The following is a 14,824-nucleotide window of genomic DNA, read 5'->3' on the forward strand; positions in this document are numbered from 1 at the left end:
GGTCCCAGCAGTCAGTAGAAGAGGCACAGGACCTCAGCTGAGCAAGGAAGGACCTTGTATTACACTGTATGAGAGGCCCAACTCCTGCTGCAGAGAACATTCCCCAATCCATGACACTTCCTCCCCCACCTGTCACTGACTTACACCCTCATCCTCCTTGTAAAGGATCTCAAAATCAAACAGCGCCACGGACGTGCATAGGCTGTGTCTGGTATTGCAGTTTAGCACTATTATAGTAAATTGAGCTAAGTTGCAGTACCACCCACAGCCTTTTTATAGGGGTGGTGCCAGAGAGCAGTCACCAAATAGCTCATGTAGAGCAAAATTGCTCTGTACAGTATGAAGGAGCAGTCTCTGGTATAGTAGAGTTTTCCTGAGTACACATACATATACACACTCTGTATATAGGAACCTTTAAGACCTTAAGGTTGAAAAACATGGCTCTTTTCCTTCAAAAACAGCACCACCCCTGACCATTGGTAGTGTGTGGTATTGCAACTTAGCTCCATTAATTTCTATACAGCTGAGCTGCAATACCTGCACAAGCCATGGTCAGGGGGGGGCGCTGTTTTTCAAACTCGGAAGAAACACCTTTTAAGATAGCAGCAGGCTCGTATATTTACATCTTAGTGTCACCACTAGAGGGAGCACTTAATTCAATGTATACAGAGAATCTAGTAAGCGCCCTCTAGTGGTGACTGCAGAAAATCCTACTATACAAGAGAATAAACAGGATCTAAACCAAGTCTGTGCATTAGAGAGAAGCAGTCTCTTGTATGATATAGTGGGGCAGCACGGTGGGTCAGTGGTTAGCATAACAGCCTTGCAGCGCTGGGGACCTGGGTTCAAGTCCCAGGGTCAACATCTGCATCTGTTGAGAACATCTGTTCTCTCTGTGTTTGTGTGGGTTTCCTCCGGGTCCTCCGGTTTCCTCCCACACACAAAAACATACTGGTTGGTTCATTAGATTATGAGCCCCCATTGGGGACAAGGACCGATGTGACAAGCTCTGTGCAGCGCTGCGGAATATGTTGGCGCTATATAAATAACGGAATTATTATTATTATTATAGCAGAACCTCCTAACGTTGCCAGTAGAAGAAGCACGGAGTTCACTGTATACAAAGTATGTAATAAGCTCCCTCTAGTGGTGACTGCAGGAAGTTTTTTTTTTTTTTATGTTGCAAGAGACTGAATGGATATGAAACAAGTCTGTGCACTAGAGAGAAGCAGTCTCTAGTATAGTAGAACTTCCTAAAGTCACCACTAGAAGAAGCATGGAGTTCACTGTATACACAGTTATGTAGAAAGCTCCCTCTAGTGGTGACTGTGGGAAGTTCTGCTATACAGTAGACTGGATATGACATAAAACAAGTCTGTGCAGCAGAGAAGCAGTCTCCTGTATAGTAGATCTCTACATTCACTAGAGGGAGCATTAAACCCCAATGTACACACCCTCTAGTGGTGACTGCAGGAAGTTCTGCTACATAATACACTAAGCAGAGCCCTAAAACAAGTATGTGCAGCATAGAAAAGCAGTCTCTTGTATAGTAAAACTTCCTGCAGTCACCCCTAGAGGGAGCACTGAATCCCCTGTATACAAAGTATGTAATAAGCTCCCTCTAGTGGTGACTGCGGGAAGTCTATTTTTTATGATACAAGAGACTGAAGGGGACATAAAACAAGTCTGTGCAGAGTAGAGAAGCAGTCTCCTGTATTTCACCCCACAGTCTCCATCAGAAGGAGCATTGAGTTATCTGTATACAGTGTATGTAGCTAGCTCCCTCTAGTGGTGACTGCAGGAAAATCAACTTATAAAATATCTGTATACAGCGTATGTAACTAGCTCCCTCTAGTGGTGACTTCAGGAAGCTCTGCTATAAAATATCTGTATACAGCGTATGTAACTAGCTCCCTCTAGTGGTGACTGCAGAAAACTCAACTTATAAAATATCTGTATACAGCGTATGTAACTAGCTCCCTCTAGTGGTGACTTCAGGAAGCTCTGCTATAAAATATCTGTATACAGCGTATGTAACTAGCTCCCTCTAGTGGTGACTGCAGAAAACTCAACTTATAAAATATCTGTATACAGCGTATGTAACTAGCTCCCTCTAGTGGTGACTACAGGAAGTTCTGCTATAAAAGAAACTAAATCAGATCTAAATGAAGTCTGTGCGGAGTAGAGAAGCAGCCTCTTGTATAGTAGATCATTGCACAGGAGAAGCGTTGAGTTATCTGTATGCAGAGTATCTAGCTAGCTCCCTCTAGTGGTGACTGCAGGAAACTCAACTTATAAAATATCTGTATACAGAGTATGTTGCTAGCTCCCTCTAGTGGTGACTGCAGGAAGCTCCACTATAAATATTGTTTAGATCTTAAGTCACTAAAGTCTGTGCGGAGTAGAGAAGCAGCCTCTTGTATAGTAGATCATTGCACAGGAGAAGTATTGAGTTATCTGTATGCAGAGTATGTAGCTAGCTCCCTCTAGTGGTGACTGCAGGAAGCTCCACTATAAATATTGTTTAGATCTTAAGTCACTAAAGTCTGTGTGGAGTAGAGAAGCAGTCTCTTGTATAGTAGAATATCAGAGTCTCTACTACAGGAAGAACTGAGTCCCAATTTATTCAGATTATGTAGAAAGCCCCCTCTAGTGGTGACTGCACGAAGTTACACTATACATGAGACCTAACGTGACCTACAGTCTGTGCAGTGTCAGGAAGCAGTCTCTTGTATAGTAGGATCTCCTATCAGTGGTGACTATACAGGAGACTGCTTCTCCTTGCTGCACAGACTTGTTTTAGGTCCTGTTCAGTCTCTTTTGTAGTAGAACTTCCTGTAGTCACCACTAGAGGGAGCGCTGATCTCTATGTATACAGAGAATGCAGCTAGCTCCCTCTAGTGGTGACTGCAGGACATTCTACTATACAAGTGACTGCTTTTCCATGTCCTCTCATGACTATGAAGGAGATATGGAGTTCTGTATCGTAAAAGGATGACCAATTAAAACGAAACTTAATATATCATACAACTTGAGACGTGTTCACAGCCCTGGGAGCGGTGACAGTAGACTGGCATTGGAAAAAAATGGCTGCTTACTGCCACATCTGTCTATAGGTTGTGACCGGTATTACAATTCAGCTCCATTGCAATGAATAGGGTGGAGTTGTAATACCACATGCAACCTTTGTACAGGGGTGGCGCTGTTTGTCCATAAAAGTGACCATGTTTTGCTAATTCTGGCCCGTAATACACAATGAGGCGGCATTTTCAGGGTTAATATCGTTGGGGGATTTCTAATAATATTATAAATTACACTAATAAGGAAATTTTACCATAAATTGCATTCATATATACTGCAGAGGGGCACTTATATCCATAACTGACACGAGCAATGCATTCTGGGACATAGTATATACATTAGGGTCCCAAAAAAAAATACATAATAGAGCTGCATTATCACATCTGACCACCAGAGGTCACTATGTGTTCATAGTGTGAAGTATTTTGCCCACTTTAAAGATGGCTGCCTGAGCACTTCCTGGAAGCTGCCGCAACTACTTCCTGTTCCTCTGGAGGTGATCGAAACTGTGCAGAGAGGAGAAGCCGTTACAATGTTACAGTTCATAGTAAGTTTCCTGGGGTGTAACCCTATTTTGTTAAGGGGGTGTCCAGGAATAGGCGAGGTTACCTTTAAGTGTTAACCCTTACTGAGGGCACCCGAGGGCGGCTTATGACTCACGGCTTCCAGGAGTTGCGAGTCTACTTAAAGGGGAGTTCCACTTTAAAAGTATGACCCCTTTAAGTGGTGGTCTGGATAAGGAGATGTCTCTGAAGGCAGAGCTCCCCCTGTCTGATGCCTTGTGTATAACCTGTTGCTATATGCGGCTGCTAGAAGATGACCCCCTATCGCCACAGCAGCACAGAGGAATCTATTACAGCTCTATGCCGGATGATTATAACTAATATCTCCTGGTACTTTAGCTTTCTGCAAGAACGTACTGCACCCATATGTAAAATTAGACATATAACCAAGCTGGAAGGGTAAAGGGTACGTATACTTTTGCAACCAACATGTTTACGGCTGCGTTCACACGTTGCAGTCCACATACTGTTACCACAGCGTGAAATTGAAGGAAAAAAAACATGTTTATGTATAAAATTCATTAAAAAAATCTTTTACCTTTTTGTGTCCACAGCTCTAAGGCAGAGCTATATGTCTCCATTGGTTACAGACTACACAAAGCATGCAACGTAGTCAGATCTGGTTACTGTGCTCTGGGATAAAGGGTGCATTTACTTTTGCACCCAACGTGTTTATGGCTACGTTCACACGTTGCAGTTTACGTACAGTTAACACAGTTTTACTGTGTATATATATAAATATACTGTATTACTGTAATATATATATATATATATGTGTGTGTCAAATTGAAGCAAAAAAAAAACATGTTTGTGTATAAAATTTATTAAAAACTGTTGTTACCGTTTTGTGTATACAGCTCTAATGCGGAGCTATGCGTTTCCATTTGGTTAGAGACTACACAAAGCACCCAATGTAGTCAGATCTGGATACTGTGCTCTGGAATAGAAAGTAAACAGTACCCCAGGACTGCAGGATTATGAGCCTTGGCGTCAGAGCTGCGTACACAAAACGAGATTTAAAAAAAAAAAAAATTAGTTTGTGGGTTGTATATATTAACTTTATGTTTTTTTTTTTCCCCTGCAGTTGGGATTCGCCTTCGGGAATGTGGTGGGGATGTACCTTGCGCAGAATTACGAGGTGAGTCATTACTGGATTCTCTGTCCCCATCTTAAAGGGGAAAATCAGTGCTGGATCGGAGTCTCCATGATGCCTGTTCCTCTGGCTCCGCCCTCTTACACCCCTCAGGTTTCTTAAAGGGACATCTACCACCAGGATGAAAGACTCTATGCAAATGAGCCTAAGGGTCTCCAAGTTCTATTAACACCAATGGAGCCTGGAGCCCCTCAGGCTCATTTGCATATAGTCCTTTAGATGCCCTTTAAATCTGTCTCTGTTGCCCACAATGTAATCATCAGAGCTTTATGTATATATATATTTATGGTTATATTTGCATTCAGTATAATAGGGACATATAAGCCCCTCCCCTCTGTCTGACCGCCCCCTGGTTCCGCCCCTTTGTATGATTGGGACATCCCACTTTAGGGATTGGATTTGCTGTCTCTAAAAATTAAAGGTTAGAGAATAATTCCCTCGCCCCAATCAGGGCTTTGTGGGTCAGTTTTTGTAAATGTATGAGTCTCCATGGTTACAGACTACAAATCCAGTGTAGTCAGGACTGCACAAGATCACTTTATATCCTCTCTTGCTTCTTATATTTTTGTTTCCCCCTCCCTCTTAAGGTGCCGGATATAGGGAAAAAAGTTGAAAACTTCAAGAAAGATTTGGAAGCCAAAAAGAAGCCCCCGAGCGAGTAGTGCCGAAAATTGACCGAGAATCGGGCGCTCCTCCTCTGTACAGTAGACGCGGAATATATATCTATACGCTCCAGTGGAGACATGGGGCAGAGGGCGTCACCTACCTGAAGGATCGGTTATGTGGCTCCTCCCATCAGTGGGAGTTAACCAAAGTTAACCCCTTCTCCTCCTGGCGATACTTGTGATGGTTTCTATTATTCTGGGCGGCTTTGAGGAACCTTAGACTGCACCGCGTGTCGCTTTTAGGTTTTGGATGAGTTTAATAAAGTTATGTTTATTGTATTGATGGAAATTTTGGATTTTTAAAAAAAAATTATTATTATTATGATACCCACAGGTGCTGTGCTCTGTGCTCTCTGCAGCCAGTGTTATGTATTGTCCTCACACTGCTGTGCTCTGTGCTCTCTGCAGCTAGTGTTATGTATTGTCCCTGGAGAGATGTGTAATAATACCTCACACTGCTGCGCTCTGTGCTCTCTGCAGCTAGTGTTATGTATTGTACCTGGAGAGATGTGTAATCAGACCTCACACTGCTGTGCTCTGTGCTCTCTGCAGCCAGTGTTATGTATTGTCCCTGGAGAGATGTGTAATCAGACCTCACACTGCTGTGCTCTGTGCTCTCTGCAGCCAGTGTTATGTATTGTCCCTGGAGAGATGTGTAATCAGACCTCACACTGCTGTGCTCTGTGCTCTCTGCAACCTGTGTTATGTATTGTCCCTGGAGAGATGTGTAATCAGACCTCACACTGCTGTGCTCTGTGCTCTCTGCAGCCAGTGTTATGTATTGTCCCTGGAGAGATGTGTAATCAGACCTCACACTGCTGTGCTCTGTGCTCTCTGCAGCCAGTGTTATGTATTATCCCTGGAGAGATGTGTAATCAGACCTCACACTACTGTGCTCTGTGCTCTCTGCAGCCAGTGTTATGTATTGTCCCTGGGGAGATGTGTAATCAGACCTCACACTGCTGCGCTCTGTGCTCTCTGCAGCCAGTGTTATGTATTGTCCCTGGAGAGATGTGTAATCATACCTCACACTGCTGTGCTCTGTGCTCTCTGCAGCCAGTGTTATGTATTGTCCCTGGAGAGATGTGTAATCAGACCTCACACTGCTGTGCTCTATGCAGCCAGTGTCATGTATTGTCCCTGGAGAGATGTGTAATCAGACCTCACACTGCTGTGCTCTGTGCTCTCTGCAGCTAGTGTTATGTATTGTACCTGGAGAGATGTGTAATCAGACCTCACACTGCTGTGCTCTGTGCTCTCTGCAGCCAGTGTTATGTATTGTCCCTGGAGAGATGTGTAATCAGACCTCACACTGCTGTGCTCTGTGCTCTCTGCAGCCAGTGTTATGTATTGTCCCTGGAGAGATGTGTAATCAGACCTCACACTGCTGTGCTCTGTGCTCTCTGCAACCTGTGTTATGTATTGTCCCTGGAGAGATGTGTAATCAGACCTCACACTGCTGTGCTCTGTGCTCTCTGCAGCCAGTGTTATGTATTGTCCCTGGAGAGATGTGTAATCAGACCTCACACTGCTGTGCTCTGTGCTCTCTGCAGCCAGTGTTATGTATTATCCCTGGAGAGATGTGTAATCAGACCTCACACTACTGTGCTCTGTGCTCTCTGCAGCCAGTGTTATGTATTGTCCCTGGGGAGATGTGTAATCAGACCTCACACTGCTGCGCTCTGTGCTCTCTGCAGCCAGTGTTATGTATTGTCCCTGGAGAGATGTGTAATCATACCTCACACTGCTGTGCTCTGTGCTCTCTGCAGCCAGTGTTATGTATTGTCCCTGGAGAGATGTGTAATCAGACCTCACACTGCTGTGCTCTATGCAGCCAGTGTCATGTATTGTCCCTGGAGAGATGTGTAATCAGACCTCACACTGCTGTGCTCTGTGCTCTCTGCAGCCAGTGTTATGTATTGTCCCTGGAGAGATGTGTAATCAGACCTCACACTGCTGTGCTCTGTGCTCTCTGCAGCCAGTGTTATGTATTGTCCCTGGAGAGATGTGTAATCAGACCTCACACTGCTGTGCTCTGTGCTCTCTGCAGCCAGTGTTATGTATTGTCCCTGGAGAGATGTGTAATCAGACCTCACACTGCTGTGCTCTGTGCTCTCTGCAGCCAGTGTTATGTATTGTCCCTGGAGAGATGTGTAATCAGACCTCACACTGCTGCGCTCTGTGCTCTCTGCAGCCAGTGTTATGTATTGTCCCTGGAGAGATGTGTAATCATACCTCACACTGCTGTGCTCTGTGCTCTCTGCAGCCAGTGTTATGTATTGTCCCTGGAGAGATGTGTAATCAGACCTCACACTGCTGTGCTCTATGCAGCCAGTGTTATGTATTGTCCCTGGAGAGATGTGTAATCAGACCTCACACTGCTGTGCTCTGTGCTCTCTGCAGCCAGTGTTATGTATTGTCCCTGGAGAGATGTGTAATCAGACCTCACACTGCTGTGCTCTGTGCTCTCTGCAGCCAGTGTTATGTATTGTCCCTGGAGAGATGTGTAATCATACCTCACACTGCTGTGCTCTGTGCTCTCTGCAGCCAGTGTTATGTATTGTCCCTGGAGAGATGTGTAATCAGACCTCACACTGCTGTGCTCTGTGCTCTCTGCAGCCAGTGTTATGTATTGTCCCTGGAGAGATGTGTAATCAGACCTCACACTGCTGTGCTCTGTGCTCTCTGCAGCCAGTGTTATGTATTGTCCCTGGAGAGATGTGTAATCAGACCTCACACTGCTGTGCTCTGTGCTCTCTGCAGCCAGTGTTATGTATTGTCCCTGGAGAGATGTGTAATCAGACCTCACACTGCTGTGCTCTGTGCTCTATGCAGCCAGTGTTATGTATTGTCCCTGGAGAGATGTGTAATCAGACCTCACACTGCTGTGCTCTGTGCTCTCTGCAGCCAGTGTTATGTATTGTCCCTGGAGAGATGTGTAATCAGACCTCACACTGCTGTGCTCTGTGCTCTCTGCAGCCAGTGTTATGTATTGTCCCTGGAGAGATGTGTAATCAGACCTCACACTGCTGTGCTCTGTGCTCTCTGCAGCCAGTGTTATGTATTGTCCCTGGAGAGATGTGTAATCAGACCTCACACTGCTGCGCTCTGTGCTCTCTGCAGCCAGTGTTATGTATTGTCCCTGGAGAGATGTGTAATCATACCTCACACTGCTGTGCTCTGTGCTCTCTGCAGCCAGTGTTATGTATTGTCCCTGGAGAGATGTGTAATCAGACCTCACACTGCTGTGCTCTGTGCTCTATGCAGCCAGTGTTATGTATTGTCCCTGGAGAGATGTGTAATCAGACCTCACAGTGCTGTGCTCTGTGCTCTCTGCAGCCAGTGTTATGTATTGTCCCTGGAGAGATGTGTAATCAGACCTCACACTGCTGTGCTCTGTGCTCTCTGCAGCCAGTGTTATGTATTGTCCCTGGAGAGATGTGTTATCAGACCTCACACTGCTGTGCTCTGTGCTCTCTGCAGACAGTGTTATGTACTGTCCCTGGAGAGATGTGTAATCAGACCTCACACTGCTGTGCTCTGTGCTCTCTGCAGCCAGTGTTATGTATTGTCCCTGGAGAGATGTGTTATCAGACCTCACACTGCTGTGCTCTGTGCTCTCTGCAGCCAGTGTTATGTATTGTCCCTGGAGAGATGTGTAATCAGACCTCACACTGCTGTGCTCTGTGCTCTCTGCAGACAGTGTTATGTACTGTCCCTGGAGAGATGTGTAATCAGACCTCACATATGTGATTAGTAGCAGCAGGACTACGACATATAGATTTATATTCCAGGATTGTACTGAGGGGACGTCCTCACACTGCTGTGCTCTGTGCAGCCAGTGTTAGGTGGTGTCCCAAGAGTGATATGTAATCATACCTTTTATATGGTTTTAGTAGCAGCAGGACTGTGATATATATGGATTTATATTCCAGGATTGTACTGAGGAGGCATCCTCACACTGCTGTGCTCGCCGCTCGTCCGATGCTGAAGACTTGACGTTTATTTTTATACATTTTTTGACACAATTTTCTTACAAAACGTTACAATGTTTTTTTTCTTTGCTTTTTCTCTTTTATTTCCTACGACAAATCTCTGTGCGGCGCTCGCTGATATCGGACGTCTCATACTCTAGTCACAGCCAGAGCTGCTGCAATGCATTGTGGGAGATGTAGAAGAAGAACTACAAGCACCATGAGGTCTGCCCATCCCCCGGATCAGGTCCATGTCCACTAAATACTGCAATAAATATTCTTCTGGAGGTAACGGTGAGATATGTACAGGGGAGAAGAGTCCAATGTGTAACAGCCAGAGGGTCCACACTGCCCCCCGCAGGTCCTGCGCCTCATTCACAAGCCATGAGTGGAGTTATGGACCAGCGCCCAGTCCGGAAACCTGTCCAACCCAAAGAGACTGATCCCCCAAGTGTTAATGGCCACCATGATTATCCCCAGCCCGATCACATTCACCCCCAGACCGGCCTTCACCTGCAGAGAGAATACACACAGTGATGTCACAGGACAGGGATAATACACACAGTGATGTCACAGTACAGGATAATACACACAGTGATGTCACAGTACAGGGATAATACACACAGTGATGTCACAGTACAGGGATAATACACACAGTGATGTCACAGTACAGGGATAATACACACAGTGATGTCACAGTACAGGATAATACACAGTGATGTCACAGTACAGGGATAATACACGCAGTGATGTCACAGTACAGAGATAATACACGCAGTGATGTCACAGTACAGGGATAATACACACAGTGATGTCACAGTACAGGGATAATACACACAGTGATGTCATAGTACAGAGATAATACACACAGTGATGTCACAGTACAGGGATAATACACACAGTGATGTCACAGTACAGGGATAATACACACAGTGATGTCACAGTACAGGGATAATACACACAGTGATGTCACAGGACAGGGATAATACACACAGTGATGTCACAGGACAGGGAGAATACACACAGTGATGTCACAGGACAGGGAGAATACACACAGTGATGTCACAGGACAGGGAGAATACACACAGTGATGTCACAGGACAGGGAGAATACACACAGTGATGTCACAGGACAGGGAGAATACACACAGTGATGTCACAGGACAGGGAGAATACACACAGTGATGTCACAGGACAGGGAGAATACACACAGTGATGTCACAGTACATGGATAATACACACAGTGATGTCACAGTACATGGATAATACACACAGTGATGTCACAGTACAGGGATAATACACACAGTGATGTCACAGTACAGGGATAATACACACAGTGATGTCACAGTACAGAGATAATACACACAGTGATGTCACAGGACTAATCATGTGACTTGCTCTCACCATGTCTCGGATCTGGCAGTGCCCGTAGTTATACACGATGGCATTCGGGGGATTCCCCACTGGTAACATCACAGCAAATGAGATGCACATGGCGACCGGGATCAGGGTGTACAAAGGGTTAATTTGAAGAGCCTCCGACTGCAAGACAATGTAACCAGAGACAGTCAGCCGTTGCCTATAGCAACCAGTCACCCGCCTGTGACATCACCGGGGACTCCTCACCAGGCTGCATAGGATGGGTAAGAAGATGGTGATGGTCGCCGGGTTACTGACAAACTCTGTGACACCGGACACCAGGACACAGGCCAGGAGGGTGACCGCCCAGGAGGGGAGGCTGCTCAGACACTCCATCTGACGCCCAATCCAGGAGGAGAGCCCCGAGGTCTGCAGGAGAGACACATCCCAATTATACAGTCACCCCCCTAGCCCACCAGGGATTATACCCTCAATACCTCTCTAACCTTCACCACCAGGAGTGTGATATATTTCACCCCTTCACTATCCCAGACCATCTGTAATTATACAGTCACCCCCCTACCCCACCAGGGATTATACCCTTAACTCCATCAGGAATGTGATATTTCACCCCTTCACTATCCCAGACACATCCGAATTATACAGTCACCCCCCTACCCCACCAGGGATTGTACCTTCACCACCAGGAGTGTGATATTTCACCCCTTCACTATCCCAGACCATCTGTAATTATACAGTCCTTACCCCTACCCCACCAGGGATTTTATACTGAACTTCTTAACAACCCCGGACCACCAGGACTTTGATATTTCACCCCTTCACTCCCACAGGACAGCTGTGATTGTAACAACTAGATCTTCAGGGATTTTACATTAAACCTGTAAACTACCCCTAGACCACCAGGGACTATACTACACTTCTACACTACTGGTTATAGTTACCTTACACCCCGCAGCGAGGGCATAACCTCCGCCAACCAGCACCACGATCTCCCAGGGCATATGCTTCTGGAACTCCTGCCACGTCAGCATCGGGCCCCCCAGGTAGGGGCCCTCATCATCCTCCTCCTTCTCACTCTTTTCTGGGGGCAAAAATCATATAACATGTCACAGAGAGTCCCTATACACTGTGCCCTCATAGATGGTGCCAGTCATAGAGAGTCCCTATACACTGTGCCCTCATAGATGGTGCCAGTCATAGAGAGTCCCTATACACTGTGCCCTCATAGATGGTGCCAGTCATAGAGAGTCCCTATACACTGTGCCCTCATAGATGGTGCCAGTCATAGAGAGTCCCTATACACTGTGCCCTCATAGATGGTGCCAGTCATAGAGAGTCCCTATACACTGTGCCCTCATAGATGGTGCCAGTCATAGAGAGTCCCCATACACTGTGCCCTCATAGATGGTGCCAGTCATAGAGAGTCCCCATACACTGTGCCCTCATAGATGGTGCCAGTCATAGAGAGTCCCCATACACTGTGCCCTCATAGATGGTGCCAGTCATAGAGAGTCCCCATACACTGTGCCCTTATAGATGGTGCCAGTCACAGAGAGTCCCTATACACTGTGCCCTCATAGATGGTGCCAGTCATAGAGAGTCCCCATACACTGTGCCCTCATAGATGGTGCCAGTCATAGAGAGTCCCCATACACTGTGCCCTTATAGATGGTGCCAGTCATAGAGAGTCCCTATACACTGTGCCCTCATAGATGGTGCCAGTCATAGAGAGTCCCTATACACTGTGCCCTTATAGATGGTGCCAGTCATAGAGAGTCCCCATACACTGTGCCCTCATAGATGGTGCCAGTCATAGAAAGTCCCTATACAATGTGCCCTTATAGATGGTGCCAGTCATAGAGAGTCCCCATACACTGTGCCCTTATAGATGGTGCCAGTCATAGAGAGTCCCTATACACTGTGCCCTCATAGATGGTGCCAGTCATAGAGAGTCCCTATACTCTGTGCCCTCATAGATGGTGCCAGTCATAGAGAGTCCCTATACACTGTGCCCTTATAGATGGTGCCAGTCATAGAGAGTCCCCATACACTGTGCCCTCATAGATGGTGCCAGTCATAGAGAGTCCCTATACACTGTGCCCTCATAGATGGTGCCAGTCATAGAGAGTCCCCATACACTGTGCCCTCATAGATGGTGCCAGTCATAGAGAGTCCCTATACACTGTGCCCTCATAGATGGTGCCAGTCATAGAGAGTCTCCATACACTGTGCCCTCATAGATGGTGCCAGTCATAGAGAGTCCCTATACTCTGTGCCCTCATAGATGGTGCCAGTCATAGAGAGTCCCCATACACTGTGCCCTCATAGATGGTGCCAGTCATAGAGAGTCCCTATACTCTGTGCCCTCATAGATGGTGCCAGTCATAGAGAGTCCCTATACACTGTGCCCTTATAGATGGTGCCAGTCATAGAGAGTCCCCATACACTGTGCCCTCATAGATGGTGCCAGTCATAGAGAGTCCCTATACACTGTGCCCTCATAAATGGTGCCAGTCATAGAGAGTCCCTATACACTGTGCCCTTATAGATGGTGCCAGTCATAGAGAGTCCCCATACACTGTGCCCTCATAGATGGTGCCAGTCATAGAGAGTCCCCATACACTGTGCCCTCATAGATGGTGCCAGTCATAGAGAGTCCCTATACACTGTGCCCTCAGATGGTGCCAGTCATAGAGAGTCCCCATACACTGTGCCCTCATAGATGGTGCCAGTTATAGAGAGTCCCCATACACTGTGCCCTCATAGATGGTGCCAGTCATAGAGAGTCCCTATACAATGTGCCCTTATAGATGGTGCCAGTCATAGAGAGTCCCTATACACTGTGCCCTCATAGATGGTGCCAGTCATAGAGAGTCCCCATACACTGTGCCCTCATAGATGGTGCCAGTCATAGAGAGTCCCCATACACTGTGCCCTTATAGATGGTGCCAGTCATAGAGAGTCCCTATACACTGTGCCCTCATAGATGGTGCCAGTCACAGAGAGTCCCTATACACTGTGCCCTCATAGATGGTGCCAGTCATAGAGAGTCCCCATACACTGTGCCCTCATAGATGGTGCCAGTCATAGAGAGTCCCCATACACTGTGCCCTTATAGATGGTGCCAGTCATAGAGAGTCCCTATAAACTGTGCCCTCATAGATGGTGCCAGTCATAGAGAGTCCCTATACACTGTGCCCTCATAGATGGTGCCAGTCATAGAGAGTCCCCATACACTGTGCCCTCATAGATGGTGCCAGTCATAGAAAGTCCCTATACAATGTGCCCTTATAGATGGTGCCAGTCATAGAGAGTCCCTATACTCTGTGCCCTCATAGATGGTGCCAGTCATAGAGAGTCCCTATACTCTGTGCCCTCATAGATGGTGCCAGTCATAGAGAGTCCCCATACACTGTGCCCTCATAGATGGTGCCAGTCATAGAGAGTCCCCATACACTGTGCCCTCATAGATGGTGCCAGTCATAGAGAGTCCCTATACTCTGTGCCCTCATAGATGGTGCCAGTCATAGAGAGTCCCCATACACTGTGCCCTCATAGATGGTGCCAGTCATAGAGAGTCCCTATACTCTGTGCCCTCATAGATGGTGCCAGTCATAGAGAGTCCCTATACACTGTGCCCTTATAGATGGTGCCAGTCATAGAGAGTCCCCATACACTGTGCCCTCATAGATGGTGCCAGTCATAGAGAGTCCCTATACACTGTGCCCTCATAAATGGTGCCAGTCATAGAGAGTCCCTATACACTGTGCCCTTATAGATGGTGCCAGTCATAGAGAGTCCCCATACACTGTGCCCTCATAGATGGTGCCAGTCATAGAGAGTCCCCATACACTGTGCCCTCATAGATGGTGCCAGTCATAGAGAGTCCCTATACACTGTGCCCTTATAGATGGTGCCAGTCATAGAGAGTCCCTATACACTGTGCCCTCATAGATGGTGCCAGTCATAGAGAGTCCCCATACACTGTGCCCTCATAGATGGTGCCAGT

At 46.6% G+C, this 14,824-nt stretch overlaps 2 protein-coding genes across 2 annotated transcripts in view; one reads left to right on the plus strand and one right to left on the minus strand.

Moving 5' to 3' along the window:
* Positions 1 to 3,490: 3,490 nt before the first annotated feature.
* STMP1 (short transmembrane mitochondrial protein 1) lies at positions 3,491 to 5,741 on the plus strand. Its single transcript, XM_072150555.1, has 3 exons — positions 3,491 to 3,628; positions 4,729 to 4,782; positions 5,385 to 5,741. Exons 1-3 carry the CDS (start codon positions 3,614 to 3,616, stop codon positions 5,457 to 5,459), a joined length of 144 nt encoding a protein of 47 aa, XP_072006656.1. The 5' UTR covers positions 3,491 to 3,613; the 3' UTR covers positions 5,460 to 5,741.
* Positions 5,742 to 9,494: 3,753 nt separating this feature from the next.
* SLC13A4 (solute carrier family 13 member 4) overlaps positions 9,495 to 14,824 on the minus strand; it is a 31,328-nt gene continuing 25,998 nt past the window's right edge. Inside the window, exons 13-16 of the mRNA XM_072145170.1 lie at positions 11,757 to 11,896; positions 11,062 to 11,223; positions 10,840 to 10,977; positions 9,495 to 9,949 (exon numbers count right to left, since the gene is read on the minus strand). Coding sequence (XP_072001271.1) covers positions 9,812 to 9,949; positions 10,840 to 10,977; positions 11,062 to 11,223; positions 11,757 to 11,896 — 578 coding nt within the window. The 3' untranslated portion in view covers positions 9,495 to 9,811. The remainder of the gene's footprint in view (positions 9,950 to 10,839; positions 10,978 to 11,061; positions 11,224 to 11,756; positions 11,897 to 14,824) is intronic.

The sequence above is a fragment of the Engystomops pustulosus genome, chromosome 4, assembly GCF_040894005.1.
Source record: "Engystomops pustulosus chromosome 4, aEngPut4.maternal, whole genome shotgun sequence".
Lineage (NCBI taxonomy): Eukaryota > Metazoa > Chordata > Amphibia > Anura > Leptodactylidae > Engystomops > Engystomops pustulosus.

Bases quoted from the DNA above. Each gene is read 5' to 3' on its own strand.
- STMP1 (XM_072150555.1), top strand. The intron at 4,783-5,384 runs GTGAGTCATTAC...CTCCCTCTTAAG, and splicing joins ACCTTGCGCAGAATTACGAG to GTGCCGGATATAGGGAAAAA.